Source organism: Pollicipes pollicipes, unplaced genomic scaffold (assembly GCF_011947565.3).
Source record: "Pollicipes pollicipes isolate AB1234 unplaced genomic scaffold, Ppol_2.1 Scaffold_5724;HRSCAF=6776_pilon_pilon_pilon, whole genome shotgun sequence".
Taxonomy (NCBI): domain Eukaryota; kingdom Metazoa; phylum Arthropoda; class Thecostraca; order Pollicipedomorpha; family Pollicipedidae; genus Pollicipes; species Pollicipes pollicipes.
Genome location: NW_023596746.1, coordinates 38,166,228 through 38,185,345, shown reverse-complemented (window position 1 = coordinate 38,185,345; position 19,118 = coordinate 38,166,228). Strand labels below are relative to the sequence as shown.

Below are 19,118 nucleotides of genomic sequence, written 5' to 3'. Positions count from 1 at the left end.
GAGCGACGCTCGGGGGAGCCGCGATCACCAGTGACCCTGCCGCCAGGGACCGACCCCGGTCGCCGGCCTGAGACACTGCTCGAGCGTCTCGCCCACATGCCGCTAATTATTCCAGCTGTCTGTGGACCGGGCATTAGCCAGCGCCGCACACCGTCCAGCCGTAAATGAAATGCATCAATTAGTCACACACATATTTGCGTTAAGTACAGGCGTGGCCGAGCGACGGCGGTGTCCGGCCGGCCGCGGCGGGGCTGGGTGGCGCTGCGCGAGCTGCCGCCGGCCGCGCCGCCCCCAGTGCAGTGCCGCAGCTGAACGCCCCCATCTGATTGCCTCTTGCCACAGCCGGTCACCGCTTATTTAATTGAGATTCCTCGCAGCGAGTTAGCGCGCCGACCAGTCGGCGTCATTTATCACGGCTCGCGCGCACGCTGGCCGGCCGTGCGCCCGATTTTCATCGGCGTCATCGGCGAATAATTGCTAATTTGGCGTGACTCGGCGGCCGTCGGCGGCGGCGCGGCCGTCGGCCGTCGGCCGCGTCGGCCGCGGCGCGGCGCAGTGTCGTGAACGACGGCGCGCGGTGCGATGGCCCGGCCGAGCGCACTGCTGCGCTGCGTCGTGGCCGTGGCCACGCTGGGCGCGGCTGTCGGCAGTACCCACGCCTCCCGAGGTAGGTGGCCGCCGGGCAGGCGGCGCCGGCCGTGCTCTGGACGGCGCACGCACGGCCGGACTCCCGCAGCCGGCGGCGGCTGTTCCTTCCGGGTGGCGGGAGAGTGGCCCTCTGAGAATCCTGGTGGAGGTCGTTCCAGCAGCGTGATGAGGCCTTTTTACATGTAAGCGTAGGTGTAGGAATAGGAGGCCGAAGGTCTCATACCCCACTTTACATGAAAGTTTACCTTAAATGCGACAATACGAAAAAATGGACTGAAAAGTAGCCGGGGCCCTCATACCGTTCGGGACTTCCCCACTTCTCCATATTTCGGAGGGCTCAGCCTGCTCCCACAGTGTCTGAACTTTAGCACCGGACCAGGGATGGCGCTGTGTGAAAAGAATCGGCATTGAACACCGGGCTGCACCGAAATAATTCTGACAATGTCGGAGTGCTGCACGGCGGACTGGTCCCGGCAGTGGTGGCCGCCCCGTCCCACGCCGCCGCTCGCAGACCGCGCTGCCGGCACGACGGTGCCGGGCGGGGACCTGACGCCACTCTGTCACCAGTGCGATCCGCCGTACCCGCAAGCGCGCCGCCCCGTACACAGATGACTGGTCGCGCACCGCCAAATGCCTGCCAGACAGGCAGGCGTGCAGGCGCTCCCCATACTGAGCTCAGATGCTGCTGCCGCCGGTGGGAGACTATCCCATCCCTTAATCAGTCATGAAGAAAGCACCTGAGAATGTCAGCTACAATGTGAGGAGCTTGAGAGGGCACTTGGGTTGAAGATGGGCGGGCAGCGAATGTCGGCACCTGATTGTATGTTGTTACATACAAGTTCATTTGTTGTATGACAGCTCATTCATACGGGAAGGTTAGTGGGTGACGTGCACCTGCCAGAAATAAATCGGAAGTTACTGCATTCTGCAGGCGGCCAGCTGCTCATCTTGAACTAACTCCCGACCAATTAATTGTCGGGCATGTGGGCGGGAAATGCCGCATGACAGGTGTGATAAGGGGCCACACCAACTGTCATGAGAGGGATCCCGGCTTCATAACTTAACTTACTCAAAGATTCCCGCTCCGACAGCTTTGAAAACTAACATTGTCAACATCCTTCACAACAGTTTACAGATATTGCTTGAATAACAGCTGTCATTCTGAATATTTTACTGCCCCTTTTTGCCACGATTTTACGCCTCCCATGGCTGTGGGAACGGGCGCTAGCGCAAGGGTCAAACCTGCCCGATCTTAATCAAGCAGATGGGTCGGCATCCCCGCGCGAGGGGCTGGCTGCCAACCTATAAACATTACTGAGTCTGCGCCAAAACGATACGCGATAGCACACTCAAATTTGGCGCAGTTGGTGATGTGTTCATTCTACATGTTCTAAAAAGTGGTTCAGCCCGAGGTCCTGTTAAGCCTACTATCCAGACGCTATTTACCACTGACTTGGTTACGGAGCTTGCAGGCAGGACAGCAGTTTTTAACTATCCAGAGTGAGAGACGCAGTGCTTCTGTAAGAGCTTAACAGGACCTTCTCTGTACGGGATTTAAACTGTAACTTACCCGGCAACAGTTTTGAACACAGCAGGGCTTATTCCAGACTTTCTGCGCATTCAATCTCTGCTCAAATAGCCGACGCACCATTCATAAAACAGACTCTGCTTACAGGACTATTTTCAAGCTGAGGCCCGATTTTTACGTTTGGCAGCTCCGTGTGTGACCCAGTAAGGCATATTTTTTAGTATGGCGTGGTAGCTTTCTTCTGGAGTGCTTACACGTTCACCCCTGGTCGTCGTTATCGCGATATGCATGTTCAGTGCGTTTGCATCGCATTGTGCGCACACCGACTGCCTGAAAGCGCTTCCTCGCGAGAGAGGGTCGGACAGTAGACCACGTCTCTGGCGTTCTGTAGCCTATTTTGAACTTGCGCACTTAAGGACGCGCGTTAAGGCCTATTAACCTATTCGTCCCACCCCGTCTGACTAAACACGTTTGCTCACTGGGGGGCAATGTCAAATGTCCTCCGAACTCACAAGGGTTCGGAGGACATTCCTGAGAAATCGCTCAGTATCAACCTTTGGGTTCAGCGGGAGCTATGAGCCTGATGCCTCCCCCTCCCATGACCATGTCCCGCAGGGGCTATGAGCCTGGAGTCTCCCCCTCCTATGACCATGTCCTGCGTAGCTATGAGCCTGGAGTCTCCTCCTCCTAAGACCACGTCTCGCGGGAGCTATGAGACTGATGCCTCCCGTCCCATGATCACGTCCCGCGGGAGCTACGAGCCCGATGCCTCCCCTCCCATAATCACGTCCCGGCGTCCCACACATCGATTTGTTGAGCACCCTTCCCTCCCCCCCCCCCCCCCGTTCCATCGCAGACGTCTCGTCGTGACAAGCTATACATAATTTGCTGTCTTTTTGCAGTTTAAAAACGAGCCAAGTCCAGCTTTCGCCACGTCATGAGCTGCATCGCTGCCGGACCTGTCAGTGAGCGAAGCCCCATTAGCATCTTTAAAGACATGCGCCAAACTCTGGAGTGCGAAAGTTGGCACACCGAGCCGTACCTGGTGACGCTGCGATGTGCTAAGCCACAGTTTGTCGTGACTTGCTCCAGGCTCGCCAGTGAAATCCTGGCACTGACAAAACCCAATAACATTCTTGCAGGAAGTTCGGTGAAAGACGTCTGTGCTTCAAGCGTCCTAGCGTCCCTCGATCCGTTAACGAGCATCTGTCACACTCCATTAACGTGGAGATCATTGGAATGCCCGATAACTACTTCATCCCAGTGCCATTTCCGCAACCTGCATTCTGTTCGGAATCAGCTCATTTTGCCGCCGCCGAATTCGTCAAGCCTCTTTGACCGTCAGATTGTATCTGTATCAGCATACCTGTCATGGTGTTTAGGTAAATGCCATCCCAGTGGTAGCGGTTAGTACGCTCGGATCGTCTCTCAGAAGGTGGCTGACGTAGCGGGCCGACGTACATCGCCACGAGGGTTCATTTCCCGCCTGAGGCCCCGTATTGTCCAGGTAGGAAGGCAGACCTCCGTCGCGAATGGCCGAGTCATAATCACGCACAAATCACAGATCCTTGGTACCAATGGGTCAATAGGCTGCGGAGATCCAATGTAATGTATCCGGTGTGATCCAGTGTGATCCAGTTTGTGATACAGTCACGCGTGCCTTCTCGGAGACTACGCGCTACGCCCGAACTGCAACTGCATTGGATTGACGATCACCTCAGGAGACGTCACGATGCACATCCAAAACGGCGGCCCAAAAACATACGGTGTCTCATTATAAATATTGGCTCACCAGAAAACAAATGGTAGACAACCCCATTATGGTAGAGAGGTGCCACAGAGTGGGGAGGCTATTTGTGCTTGAGGCTGCATACATACGCAACATGGACCCATTTTTCAACATGCAAGTCAACGCGAAGGAAACCCTAGCCCTTTCCGCAGGGGTAGGATTCAAAGAAGGGTTGGGTCCACGGAAAACACCTGATACCTTAATATAGCATAACGACAAAAATGACTTTAGCGGGAGGTGATTTAGCTGTTTGAAATGCGCTTCGATGAGTTCTTGCTCTTAAGTGGCAAAGTGTCCTGATTATACCTAGCACGTATCGCGTGTTCGTAAAAAGCGAAAAGCAGCGCCCGGGCGTTTTGTAAGCCGCATCAAAGCAACGGTATAGGGTTTGGACTATACGTTAAATTAACCAGCTAATCACAAGCCATGCTGAGTGTTACTTACGCTATCGTTTAGGACGATGATTATTTTAAGTTCTATGTTTTATGCACTGTTGAATGTCGAGAGAATGGCTGAGTGCCGACGAAGAATAAGAAAAGAGACGGTGAAGTAAGTTGTTTAGTGCATTGGCGAGGAACATTATGTATGTACCGATAGGACGGTACCAATAGCCTTATTCTTCGTAGAATAACCAGGATAATGGAGAGACAGATGGATTCGCATTTTGGCTATATACCTTTACCGAAGCAAATATCAGTAATAGATTTAAAATTGCCTTTGATTTTGGCAATTTTACAATTTTGGCAACATATGCAACTTGAATTTTCTATCGATGACCGTTTCGATGAAGGCCTGCAGCCGAAACAATGTTCCATCTATCTTTCCATTCTCCTGGTTATTCTACGAGGAATAAGGTTATGAGGAATATCTTATCTACGACAGCACTGATGTGGTTTGCTTGAACTGTCCTCACAACGAGTTTTGCTTCTGTTCTTAACAAGTACGGCCCAGAAAGTAAACATTTGATACGCAAGATTGAAAGCACATTTCGGTAGATGGCAAGAAATGAAGCCGCTGTTATATATATATATATATATATATATATATATATATATATATATATATATATATATACCTTCATATAAGAAGTACGTGTTCACCTGTCGGACAGATAGCGTAATAATGGGGTCAACATAAAACGCTTGTAAGTGCGTGGGAATTTCAAGTTACGCGTAATATTCTTATCTAGATAGCGTAATGCTGGTAGTCTTCGAAGGATCCTGAAAAACCTACGGATGTGAAGCACCTAGTTTGTTTTCTGAAATACCAAACTACAGCAGTCTCCCATGACACGCAACAAACCAAAGGGAGGTTTGGATCCGAGGCAGCGCTGGGATTTTCCCCAGAACACCTACATTCGTTTGCTGCACATGGTAGCATAAGATCCTGACATTTACAATCTGAGGCAACGTTTTCCACTGTGTATTGAGGACCCTGGCTGGGGAATGGGCATAATAAGCATGTATGTTTCAGTCAACACAGAAGTAGACTTAGCAAAGATTAATTCGAACAAAAGTGTGTGTGTGTGGTGGGTGGGGTGGGGGGAGGGCAGTCAACATTGCTGCTCACTCCACCCCACCTTGGGAGTGGGGGGACTTTGGTACATTTCCTCCCTCCCCCTGTTCCTTTGCCCCTGAAATCAGGGGAAACATAACTAGAAGACCTTTATTCCATGACCTGTCATTTCATACCATTGTCATGCCCTAGTCGGTTCTGTAAATGACCTGCAATCCAGTAATCCAGCAGACTCAACATTCGCGGGCAGCTGCCTCGAGTTCGCGCCACGGGCTGCTCAAATCTATGCAAAATGACCTGCAATATTAATCGCCTGAGATCCGACCACACCTCCAGAGTTTAAGCCTTTGTGGAAAGTGCGCTAGAATCCCCAAGGTCCTGACTAACTCACCTATGACACCGTAGCCATGGTGTGGACCTCCCCAGAGGCGTCTGGAAATCTTCCACCGGTATCAACTTCAGTGTCTATTCAGCGAGCCTTTACTTTAAGGTAATTCAGTTGCGATGCAGCAATCGTGAGGCTCACTCCCCGCATGCTCCGGCAAAGGCGTGCACCCAATCCGACGATCAGCAGTCTAGCCGTCGCGGTGTCCGATCAGCAGTCTGACCGCCGCGGTGTCCGATCAGCAGTCTGACCGCCGCGGTGTCCGATCAGCAGTCTGGCCGCCGCGGTGTCCGATCAGCGGTCCCAGCGTCGCGGTGTCCGATCAGCAGTCTAACCGCCGCGGTGTCCGATCGGCAGTCTGACCGCCGCGGTGTCCGATCAGCGGTCCCAGCGCCGCGGTGTCCGATTGGCAGTTTCACCGCCGCGATGTCCGATTAGCAGTCTGACCGCCGCGGTATCCGATCAGCGTTCTAACCGCAGCGGTGTCCGATCAGCAGTCTAATCGCCGCGGTGTCCGATCAGCAGTCTGACCGCCGCGGTGTCCGATCAGCAGTCTGACCGCCGCGGTGTCCGATCAGCACTCTGACCGCCACGGTGTCCGATCAGCGGTCCCAGCGCCGCGGTGTCCGATTAGCAGCTTGACCGCCGCGATGTCCGATCAGCGGTCTCAGCGTCGCGGTGTCCGACTGGCAGTCCCACCGCCACGGTGTCCGGTCAGTGGTCTCACCGCCGCGGTGTCAGATTAACATAGCCACCGTTCCTTAGTCCCCTATGCAGCTCCCGAATGTTTTCAGCGCTCCGGGCAATGATATATGCCATGCATTTTGTGTGTGTCGACTTGCCCCATTTAACGTTCCTTATAAAAAAAAATCACGAAATATATCGGTTTAGCCATAATGTAAAGCCCAAACAAAGCGACCTAGAGAAAAGAAGATTGCAGATTCGTGAGTGACCCGTTGGGTCTGACCTCGGGAGGCTTCTTTGAAATCTGAACTCGACACCGGGCTCGAATACGACTGCGACGCTGACCTGACAGACATCCGCTCCTTGGCCGGCTACAGGCGCGTTTATGGGTCCCACAGTGCTCAGGTCGCTCAGCGGTCTGCAGATGACACAGCCGCGACGTTGCACAGCTGAGTCCGCGCGTTTCTGCCTTGGTTGTCGAAATCTAGCACAATTTCTTGAAAAGGCAGAACACGGACGGACCATGTTTGCATCGAAGCGTGCGTGACCGCCTGCACACATCGGTCTGAGCTTTCCTAACGCAATTTCTCGTTCCCTCTTCTGTGAAACGGTGTTGGAACAGTATCGACGTGATGCCGGTTCGCAGTTTTGATCCGTGTTGCGCATCTTTTTTGCAATTATCGGAATTCGCGTTTCCCATGTTAGTCGAATGTAGATTATACCCTATTCACATTGGAAACTCGCAGAAAAATGACATCTGGCCAAACAGCTGAAGTCGGAATATCTTAGAATTCACGCAACACAACTCTTACAGGTTTACGCTTCTCGTTGCTGGACACTGAACGAAGGTGTGATATGTGGCCTCACCTAAACAAACTTCCAGAAGGCACGCCAGTCGGCCAAGCCTGGGCAGAAATGCCCAGGACGCAGCTTTTTCGTTGTTTGAGTGTACAAGACTCGCGCAGTTTGTGGTCTCGCCCGCAACGCAAGAAAAGGTCTTATGTTGCGCGGAAATTGTGGCATCTCGCCAACACAGATGTTAGTGCTGTCCGTCTGGCACCTCCCATGATGGACTACCATCACGTGGGCCGACGGTCTGACACGTAAGTTGATCTCACATAGTTTTTATGTCACGTTGCACGTGAAATTTAGGTTTTACATAGCCTGAAAATGTTGCTTTATTCCACCTGAAAAGTCTGGCCTCCTAACTCACATATGCTTGCAGGACGATAATATGTAGAACTCAGGGTATCTGGCGACCTTTTATACTAGGCACCCATAAAAATGATTGTCTTCTAGCACATACCATATACGAGTGCTCCTCATCCAAGCCGATGTTCCTGCTGGCCGCAGAAGCCATATTCAGCCAGTGCATTACGCGGGCATCCGCGGAATACACCGGCTGCAAGGGTACATATGCAACACGGCGTGTCAATGCAAGGCGAATGAAGCCATCACAAATCAACTTGTGGCATCACTTTGTTGAAAATGTGGTGTAAACGCCAGGCCGAACACATTATCAAACTATTTAGAAAGCTACACTGTAGTCGAATCCTAGCAATGCATCATAGTAATTTTTACCCTATGTGCCCGCACTTCAGGTAGAATTTTAAGAATCGGTAACTTTCTGCTATTGCGGGGCAGGTTTACTTCAACGCAGTGACTACGTTTTCTCAGTTTGACACCACTCATCTTCGGGTGCGTGTGTCTTGTTTCTTATTTTCCAACATTTTATCGATTTTGCGTGGTTACGAGGCTTGATCTAATCTAGATCATGCGCCACACGCCAACAGAAATAGAAAATTCGTTTGTATTTAACATACGATGATACTTCAGTTCTGATAAAGACTTTGGACTATATACCGAGGTGAGGAAAGATTGTGTTTCTTCCAGGGCTGCAGAGCGGACTAATATCCTTGCTGATCGTTGGTCTGTACGGCGTGCAGTGTTAGGTGACTCTTAAAGTAGCAGAATGACAGCACACACTTCGGACAGAAGCCCTTTGACAGCACTGAAGAGGGCTCACAGCCGAGGCGTTTGCTGATCCCCTTGCTCTTTCAGGAGTACTGGGATCAGTACTGGGATCAGGAATACAGAGTGATGCGGCGCACAGTTGTTCTGTACGCCGTATCACTCTGTACAGCATACAGAGCAACAACCACCAAGAAGGTCTCTAAGAATGCCGCACACAGCCATCAGCCGGGCTCCCAGAGAACTCATACCACTGCAGAATTCGGCCTCCTATCTCTCTTTAAGTCTTCTTGTCAAGCACGCTGATCCAGCACGCCAGTGCATTAACAGCTTGGGGAACTCGACTAAGTTTGAACTGCTAATGAACAGATATGAAGCGTCGATTGCCATGAACTGTACGTGTGCGTAGCACTCACAGCCCAATACATACACAGCCACAGCCCTTCAGCGGTTCAGACTACGGCGTTCTGTATTCGAGATCGCTTTCGGAGGAGATAGCACCGGCCGCTCTTTCTGACGCACCCATACGTCGGATAAGTTCGCGATCCGCTTATGGCTACGGCCGGTCAGTTCGTCGACAGCGTGCGGTTGGTGGTCGTCTTCACTTGCCGAGCTTGTTTAAATATGACACTAGCCATGCAAAGTGACATCAAACGGGCGAATCTATGGTTTGTGCACGGCGATGCGGGATAGTTGGCACACATCAACCCCACTGCTGCTGGCAGCAATGTTCGTTTTCGCAAGGTGAAAAGTTTACCTTCTCCATTTCCCCGCGCCCAACAGTTGTGAGTTGGTACAGTGCAACTTGTACAGAAAGGACTTTGTGTGTCTGAAAAGTACGTGAACCCGCGATCTGTGGTTTATTCATCATAAAAATGCTCATTTCTAGAAAATATGCAGCTGAAGCTCAACATTTCAAGACAGGTTAAGATGGAACGTATGCTGTCGGCGGCCTCGCCTGTAGCGTTTTCTACACAAGGTCTATTCTACCACTACACAATCATTTTCTACACAGGTATCATTATAACAGCAGAAAATATCGCACCATTATCCTACAACAACTGACACGAGAAAGAAAGCCATACTCATGAGAACACATCAAGCCCCATAAGCATCTCTCGGTAAGGTAAGCTCAGCCGACAGCTCCAGCTGCCCCGGAGAGGCGAGGCGAGGGGACGTCGTCAGTTGTCCGGCTACGCCCCGGCGACAGTGCTCAGGGTTGTTTGGTTCGCGACGCCGGCTTCTCTGTTCACCTGCATTAGGCCTCTGCAGACACAGAGCAGCGCTGTGTGTACTGGCCATTGTCGCCAGGCGTGCGCCCTAGCTGCCGTGTTTGCCAGCCTAACGGCGTGCCAGGTGTCTCGGCGGTGAGTGGGCGGCGCCTGATCAGGGCCCCGGCGCCGCAGCGACGGCTGGTACAATGAGCACCCGGCCGCCGCCGCCGCCGCCGCCGCCGCCGGAGACGCTCGTTATTCTCACCGTTGGTCAGTCCCGGCTCTGACCCGCCCAGCATGCACGGCGCTGACACCGGCTGTCGGGCGGAGAGCGCTGCTGCGGATGGTGCACGGCACGGCAGGCAGGCGCCATTCAGCTCGCCCCCTAGCGCATGTGCGCCAGGCTAAAGCGCTCAGCTATGAACATGGGTTCCAGGCACGTTGCGAACAATTCTTTCTTCAAAAAACATGTCGTCTCAACAGGGCAGTCAGACTGATGACCGTTAAATAGTGATTGATTTGTTTCAGAGCAGCGCCGAAGTAGCGACATTGTCGTCTTGGAAAAGATGAACAACGTGACAGTGCCCATGGCTAGAGAGGCCAAGATCACTTGTCGCATCGCGAATCTAGCCAATCATAAGGTGAGCACGTAGTCCTACCAAAGATGGCCACCCGAAGAAATGGAGCGCCATCTTTGAAGACCGCACGCTAATTCTCCACTCCGCTGGGTGCTGCTCACAACAGCGGCGCACAACACGGGTCACGAAAAGTTAATCCAACGTTGCTATTCAATATCGATAACCAGTTGAGAATGACTAATGCAGCCATATCTGCGCCTGTCTGAACCAACGTGGAGCCGAGAACACTCAAGGCAGAATAAGAGTACGTGCTTGAGTTTCTGGCGAAGTCGGCCTACCGTCTGTATTCGGTATGTCAGCCGCGATGGGCAGTAGGAAGCGAAACCAAACAGAGGATTGGATTTGTTGTCATTCTTGCTTACCGTGTGAACCGACACTACTCTGAGCTTTAAAAAAGACGTTTTCTCATTAAAGATTTGTTCACGCTTTCCCGCGCCATTCTTTTCCCAATAGTTGCATTAAGAGGAATGTTCCACATTAAAGATATGAAAGCAGGCGTCTGATATGATCAAATAAATTCACTTGGAACTTTTTGTATCTTTTTTTCTCGAAAACCATCCACGGAGTGGCTATTCAGGCATTTGGCCCGTTACACCGCTTGCTAGTTTCTGGTCGCTACACCACTCATCCATTCGTTACAACACAAAGCAAAAAAAAACATGGAATGTGATGCTATGAAATATCCTTTAAAATACGATGTTACCAACTAGGCTTCAACACACGGTACGGTAAAATACGATACGATAAAATGCGGTTAGGCAAATACCACACGATAAAATGCGATGCGAGAAAGCACGACGAAGTCTTAATGATAAATCCAATAAATGTTCTAGGTTGACAACAGAATGTGCCAAACCTAGCATACACACATAAAATAGGAATAAAAAGGAATGGTAAATATACGGAATCCGTATTGACTTGCAAAGATCACAAACGTAAACACATAGGGCATACAATCACACTGGTAACCAGCATGAGCTTAAAACTAAGACGCGTGACCTTACATTTCCATTTTGAAATCTGAGTTTTTAATCCCGCAGAAGTCAGAGATGAACACGTAATGGAGGTCGGAAGCGGGCGGTTCCAAGTTGCGGCGGCACGATAATGAAAGGTTTGGTTGATGTCTTCCAATCGGCACCTGGGCAGGTGGAGAGACATTGACATGGAGTAGCACGTCTCCCTTAGTGAGACAGAGGAACGGGGTTTAAAAGGAGATTGGACAGCCGGGGGCGATTCTTTGCACCTTTTGGCTTTCAATATTTTCAACCGTCCCTCTCTTTCACCAAGTCATCAATTCGGGGCCAGCATAAATATTCCAGAGTCGATTTTATATGCTGGCTACGTTTTATGCCAGAGACAGCCCTGGTGGCAAAGTTCATAACTTTTTGAACCCTCTGCACCTGGCACGTGATCACGCCACCCCATGTGCATAGACAATAAGATATATGCGCAGCGCGTACGCTTCAATGATAGTTGTGAGAACATCATGTGTAAAGTAATGCCTGAAGCGGCAAAGCGAGATCAAGCCATTACATTTTTGCACGACTTTGGCGACATGCTTCTTCCACAAAAGCGTTGGGTCTACGATCGAAGCGAGAGCTCTGATGTACCGTGAAGGTGGATACCCTCTCCATCTGTCGTAAAGTGAAAATCACAGGTTTTCTTTAAATTGTGTTCTGAACCTACCAGAGGAATGTCGGTTTTGTCCTTGCGAGTTTTTAGTGACTGCGCTGGACGAGGCCTTAAGTTAGTAAATTGATATTCCAGGACGATATTTAAGTGCTTCGTGACTCTGGAAGGGTTGTGGTCCAGGAGCGGTGTGTCATCTACATATGGGATAAGGTGTCCATATAACAGGTGACTGGGGAAGTCGTTCATGAGCGAAGTGAATCGAAGAGGACCAACAATGGACTATTGGGGCACTCCGTGGATTACCGGGTGGGTCTTCAGTCCTCCACGCACCACCTGTCTCCAACCACTCAAATTATTTTTGAATCAATCAAGGTCCACTCCATAATACTGAAGTTTTGTTGTATGCCAACCATGATCAACGCTGTCGAAAGCCTTGGAGCTCGACAGCAGTTAGCGAAGATATCTCTCCGCTGTCGACGTTCCTCACTAGTTCTCCGACAGCTTCGAGCAGAGCGTTCTCAGCGCAGTGACCCTACCGAGAGGCATATTGAGCAGTGCTGAGAATGCCATTACTGTGAAGATACGTGGTCAGCTCCTTGCAACGGATTTTCAAGAATTTTGAATAGCACACTTAAGAAAGATACAGGTCTATTACTAAGTGGCACAATTACGTGCCCACCGGGGATAGTTCAGGAAGTGTAGCAGGCTTAAAAGTGTAGGAGGTCGTGCAGAGTTAGCGATCTGAGTGACTGTCCGGTGCTTCCTCTCAGTGCGGTGGCAACCCGGCACCAAACCGTCGCGAGATACCAGTTGAACTCGTCAGCCAGGTCAGGGTTTCCTTCTGACAGATCTTTCCGGTTGGCTGATGACGTCACGGCGAATCGCTTGGAAACGAGCTACAAATAGTACCGGTCATCAGGAGTCCTGGCATACAAATAGCACCGGTCATCAGGAGTCCTGGCATACAAATAGTACCGGTCATCAGGAGTCCTGGCATCGCAGATGAAATCAAATCTAGCAGCTATAATGGCACACGCAGCTATAACGCTGTTTCGAGGCCGAGCAAAGCCCGTGTGAGCCTCCTGGGCGCGCGCAGCCAGCCAGGTGTCCCTCGCTGTGTCCTGCTCGGCCATCAGAGTCAGAAGTTGCGGGCACAGGCAGGGTACAGCCAGTGGTAGCTGAGGCGCTTCACGCCAACCTTTTTGCCGCCATTGACAATCTATGACGCTGTTCCATATTTTCATAACTGCATTTGCCATTATGTTCACATCGCTGTTTTGTTTCATGAAGTTCCGCCCAGCCAATGGCGAGCAGGTCCAGGCAGATGACGTCCCAGTCAGCCCGGCGCCATCCCCAAGTCGTACGTTTCTGGGCTGGCTGTCTCGTCCTGTCCAGCCCCGCAGTGATGGTGACGAGCTGATGGGCTGAAGATCACTGAGAATGTCAGGCAGGACAGGGATCGTTGGTGGCTGGTAGAATTGATTAGTAATCACATGGTCAAGTGCCGCAGGCGTTGGTAGAACGTGGGTGGGCTGATCCAACCAATTGCGTTACGTTCAGGTCACTGATCAAGGTGAGGTACTGCTGGGTGCCTGGGATGATCATTGCCAAAACGTTAATGCTCAGGTATCCCCGAATAAACGCCGGTTTGATGGAGCAGAGCGCATCACGGAACTGGTCCTGTAATCGGTCAGACTTGCAGCTATCTATTGGTAGCTACTGGAATGCTTTTAAGTGCAAGAGACTGCTGTAGACAACGCAGTTTCACTATTTAGTAAATATACCCCTCAGTACGTCATCGTTTGATTACGTCATGGAACATTTGTATGAGCCAGAGTGGCTGCCAAACTGGTCGTGTGACATTGTCACCATAGCGGATGGGATGACTCACCTGCAGTACTTAAGCTTGCCAAGGAGTGTCGTGCTTATCAGCGCGTTATTGAGAGAACCCAAATATCGCTACATGCACTTGTTTTGGACCCTCGTCGTGATTGTGTTGCATATTAATCTACAGCTGTATATTGTTTACTTTCATCCACATGCTCAGTTAAGGCGCTATTCTGCAGGCCTTTTTTCTTATTCTCATTTCCGTCATTCCTCGTACTATTCCTTAACTTCTCGTACTATGTAGCACAAAGCGTGATTTATGTTCAAAACTTGCACAGCACGCATGACATTGGTTAAAAGCCAGTAAGAGTCGTTTAGTGCCAGAAATCGTGCTGACCTACGCCGGACACGACTAATATGACGACTATATTCATCTTGGCTTTGATCACCACATGGCCATTGGGGCGGCAGTATTTGCTTGACATTTTTATGACGTCATGCGCGCCTGGGTGAAATTGAATGGTCGCACGAAATAGTCTGCACAACTTCGCGCGCGTCTGGCTTAGAAACCATACCGCTAAAATCTTAAAAAGAGCGGGACTGTAAACTATGCACCGAATGATTTTCAAGATAGCTGTGTCAGGGCAAATCCCATACGAATGTAGAACGCTCCCTTTGAAGCAGGGGATGCGTAGCAGGGGTGGGTGACGGGAAGAGTGTATTTTTGCTCCCTCAAAATTTTTAGGTTGCGCCTTTTGCCATACTAAAGACATTATTACTACCCGCATATCACCAAAGTTCAAACAATGAAGGTGCCCCATAACTGAACTAGAGAGTAACGGACCGGGCTTAGAAGAAACTCTCCTACATGAAGAAGCCTGTTTTGTGGATCAGGACCAGGGGGCGGAAGTGTCGTGTTTCCGTATGAGGATGCCTTGTCTTAGGATAACGAAGCCCCTTGGCTAGATCTGAAGGCGCCCATCGTGATTCGGAAGCATCCTCTTCTGGATTAGGATGCTGCTCTGTATATTGGGAGGCGCTCTGCTGGAATACGAGGTCCTGTTTTAGCATAGTGAAACCATTGACTAGATCATCGGAAGGAACCCATTCTTGATGTTTCAGTTGTCGACATTTATTTCTTTGGCTATGATGCATGTGACAATTTTGACAAGGGGTGCCCGTCCCCCTCGGTGCCCCTTCCCTTTGAATACGACAGGATGCCCCCTGTGAGAAGAACTCATTTTGTCCAGGGCCGCTGGGAAATTCAGTCCTCCCCGAGCTCAAAATTTGTGACGCAGCTTCGGCATGAAAGTGTTTAATGCAAAGCATGGTCATGCCTTCTGAACGCATCATCCTGCTTTTACAGCGGTGCTCCGTTCCGACTCCTCGTGTCCATCGTCCAGAGATCTCTGCTGTGGCGACAGCAGCCTGCTGACCCATCCGACCCTCTATCCTGCCCTCCCCCATTCGTTGGCCGATGCCAGTGGAGTGGCCGTGGGCCGGCCGCGGACCGGCGCGGCGAGTTGGCGCTGGACGCCGTCTGTTCCGGCGCCTCCTCCCCTGCGCTGAGCGTGACAGGACACCGGCGAGCCAGCTGCCGCCCGGTCGGCTCAATTTTTGGCCGGGCGCGTGATTTACCTAGCGTGGCACCTCGCGACTGCCGAGCCGACTCATGTCGGCCGCGACTCTTTTAATTTGGACGGCAGGGAAAGTTTACGGCAGCGTCAATGGGGTTTGCCATCCGCAGACTGCTGTTCACTGGGCGGGATGCGTCTCGGTCGCCGCAGTCTCGCCCGCAGCAACTTGGAGACGGTTTTTGGGACCAATATTGAACAGCAAAGTTTGCTTACCTATCGATTACCCAACAGTGAGGGAGTGGTTGCATTAGCTACGTAAGCTAAACGAAGCCGAGACGTACAACCGAACTTGTAAACAGCTCGCGTTCCCTTACTGTAGCGTACTGAACTTGTGGTGACTATTGTGCGCTGCTGGCGTGATTCGTTTCCGACGACCGCTTCCGGAATGCCGAGCGATGCCAACATGTAGCCAAACTACGCCAAAACATCCGGAATGCCGAGCGATGCCGACATGTAGCCAAACTACGCCAAAACACCCGGAATGTCGAGCGATGCCGACATGTAGCCAAACTACGCCAAAACATTCGGAATGCCGATAGGTGCCGACATGTAACCAAACTGCGCCAGCGATGCCGACATGTAACCAAACTACGCCAAAACATTCTGAATGCCGAGAGGTGCCGACGTGTAACCAAACTGCTCCAGCAATGTCGACATGTAACCAAACTACGCCAAAACATCCGGAATGCCGAGCGATGCCGACATGTAACCAACCCGCGCCAAAACATCCGGAATGCCGAGCGATGCCGACATGTAGCCAAACTAGGCCAAAAGTGAAAGCGCCATGCGGCTTTGCAGCGCGCCCAGCGACGTGACCGTATTGTGTTGACCAACATCACGACAGATGTGAGTGAATCACATCACAAGCCTTGGCCGGTTATGTCGGGACAACATCACGACAGATGTGAGTGAATCACATCACAAGCTTTGGCCGGTTATGTCGGGATAACATCACGACAGATGTGAGTGAATCACATCACAAGCTTTGGCCGGTTATGTCGGGACAACATCACGACAGATGTGAATGAATCACATCACAAGCTTTGGCCGGTTATGTCGGGACAACATCACGACAGATGTGAATGAATCACATCACAAGCTTTGGCCGGTTATGTCGGGACAACATCACGACAGATGTGAGTGAATCACATCACAAGCTTTGGCCGGTTATGTCGGGACAACGAGAGATGATGATGGCATGAACATGAGGCACGGTGAGTTGTAATACAAAAATATATTGTGCCTGTTATGTGCAATATTTGAGGTTGACCCGCCGTACTGCTTTGTCATGCCATGCTGTTAGAAGATTAAGCCTTGCGCTATGTCCTACCCCGAAGGTCACGCTGCTCCGTTCGCTACGGGCAGTGGGGTATCATGACATGACTGGGCGAAGAGCAACGGATGCCGGGCGCCATGTTCGGAATTTCAGCAAAATCGATTAAACGCCTGTGACAATTGCTGTCAAAGCTTGCATTCATGGCCGCACAATCCGTGTATGCTTACTCTTCGTTAAGGTATGTCACTGGCGAGCACGCACCGACAGCTTCTGAGAGGTCTTCGCGGTCTAAGATCGGTGGGTGTAAACGAAGCGAGACCAGCCGCCGCTCCCTTCAGGCCTGACCTCTGACACTGGTGCTATATCCTTACTCACCGCTGACGTGCGGCCGGCGGCGGGCCGCGCAGGGCCACCACCGCAACTCTCAGGCAACAAGGTTAGCGCCACCCGTGCGGCGCCAAACGGGATTTCCTGGCCGCCGTCCCTCATCGGCGCCCCTACCTCAGCCTGTTTGTCTCACTGTCTGTCTCAGCCGGGGGCAGCTCAGCCTGCCTGTTTCGGCCACTAGTTCCAGCCCGTCCGCCTCACTGTCTGTTTCAGCCGGGCGCGGTTCAGCCTGTGTGTCTCAGCCGCCTGCCTCAGTTTGTCTGTCTCACTATTTGTTTCAGCCGGGGGTGGCTCAGCCTACCTGTCTAAGCCGCCTGCCTCAGTTTGTCTGTCTCAACCGGGCGCGGCTTAGCAGCGTGCACAAAGCGGACGGCGGGGGCGGAGGGCCGCGGTGGCGGAGTTCATGGCCGGCGGCCGCGGACGGCAGGCCGACGAGGTCGGTCGGCTGGCAGTGGCCTGAGGTTGGCCTCTGTTTAGGGCGCGCAGAATCTCTCGAGACGCGTCAGGGGAAGTGGTGCGGCGTTGTCACTGGACGGCGGCCGTTGATGCAGTGTCCTAGAATTGCCGACTGGGTGTAAAATAACACCCTATGAGGAGGAATTTTTCACTCCTTTTCCCCACATTTTGTGTGAATTTTTCACTCCTGCCTGAAAATGTCTATCGCACATGCCAAACCCCTATTTCCCTTTCTGAGGTTTTGAGATGTCATCCAAAACTGAGCTCACTTGAAACCATCAAGCATAAACGAGGCTCCGCAGAACCTGTACACCTATGGCTATGTCCTGCCTCACCTACATCTGAATCATGTCTATGTATGCACGGAGCAAGGGCGCCAGGTACTTCCAAGCCCGAGAACCCCAGCGACTCAAGCCGCTTGCACGCATTAAGTTTGGTTTGCTTGCAAAATGCATCACAATCTGCAGCTGTGTGCCAAATGCAAGGTTTTCAGGTATCCCCTATGTTTTTGGTCTCACCACCACACCACGAAAGCAGAGCCTGGCGCAAACGCCAGCAAGGCCTGGTTGGGAATTTTATTCCACGTATTTCTTTTTTCGCGAAGAAACTTGACCACTAAATCGCATCACTCCTGAAATGCAGGAGTGAAAAATTCAAGAAATGTCTCCCAAATTAGATTTACAAGATGAATATCACCATTTGAGCACTTAGGTTAACAGATTATAAGTCAAATAAGCTGATAACAACATTTTGGCAGACAATTATCAGTCTTTACGTTTATTTGATTCTTCCTTCCTTTTCGATTGCCTTTAGAGGTACCATCTGTTGCTTAAAATTTTGACAAATTTCTCTGCAAGATGCTCCAACTGCAAACTTGTACGTATTTCATACATAGATTAAGTTAATTTACCAGCCACCCAAACATGTCTGATATATACCCAGGAGTGAACAATTCACAGTGAATGAAGGAGACAAATTGAAGCACAGAACATATTTTTACCGCCATTTTTGCCCTGATAAACCCTCGGTTAACCGTTTTCTTGGTTCGTGGCCGAGCTCAATAATTATAAATCTAAGCATTTCGAGTGTCTAGCTCACCAGGCTACCTGACAAGACCATCCTAATGCTGCCATACAGAGCTTTGGGACAGACCTGACACAGCTAATGCAGAAGTGTTTGATGGCGAAATTCTGTCCTCTGGAGATGTCTATCATGCACACCTCTTACTTGTGTCGCAATTTAATCTCGTAGGTTGGTGGACATTATTGATATTTATATTTGGGGGTGAGTGAGATGGCTCTGTCTGCCAGCAGACCATGCAAAAGGTATTGACTTTTTGTTGTGGGGGAGCAGGGAGAAGCGGGTAAGTCTCCTGTGGAACAAGTAATTGCTTACCCTACCTGCTTTCAACACATGATTGGTAACCAGAGTTGGCCATTTTCTGTTTTAGTCCATCGAGTTTTGTCATAAGACAAATTATGATGCCACAAGGTATGTAATGGGCTTATTTTGTTCCATACTCTTGATTATA

At 51.0% G+C, this 19,118-nt stretch overlaps 1 protein-coding gene across 1 annotated transcript in view; it reads left to right on the top strand.

Moving 5' to 3' along the window:
- The first annotated feature begins 582 nt into the window (after positions 1-582).
- The window catches only part of LOC119103012 (neurotrimin), a 37,899-nt gene continuing 19,363 nt past the window's right edge, over positions 583-19,118 (top strand). The window contains exons 1-2 of the mRNA XM_037226462.1: positions 583-667; positions 10,263-10,375. Coding sequence (XP_037082357.1) covers positions 583-667; positions 10,263-10,375 — 198 coding nt within the window. The remainder of the gene's footprint in view (positions 668-10,262; positions 10,376-19,118) is intronic.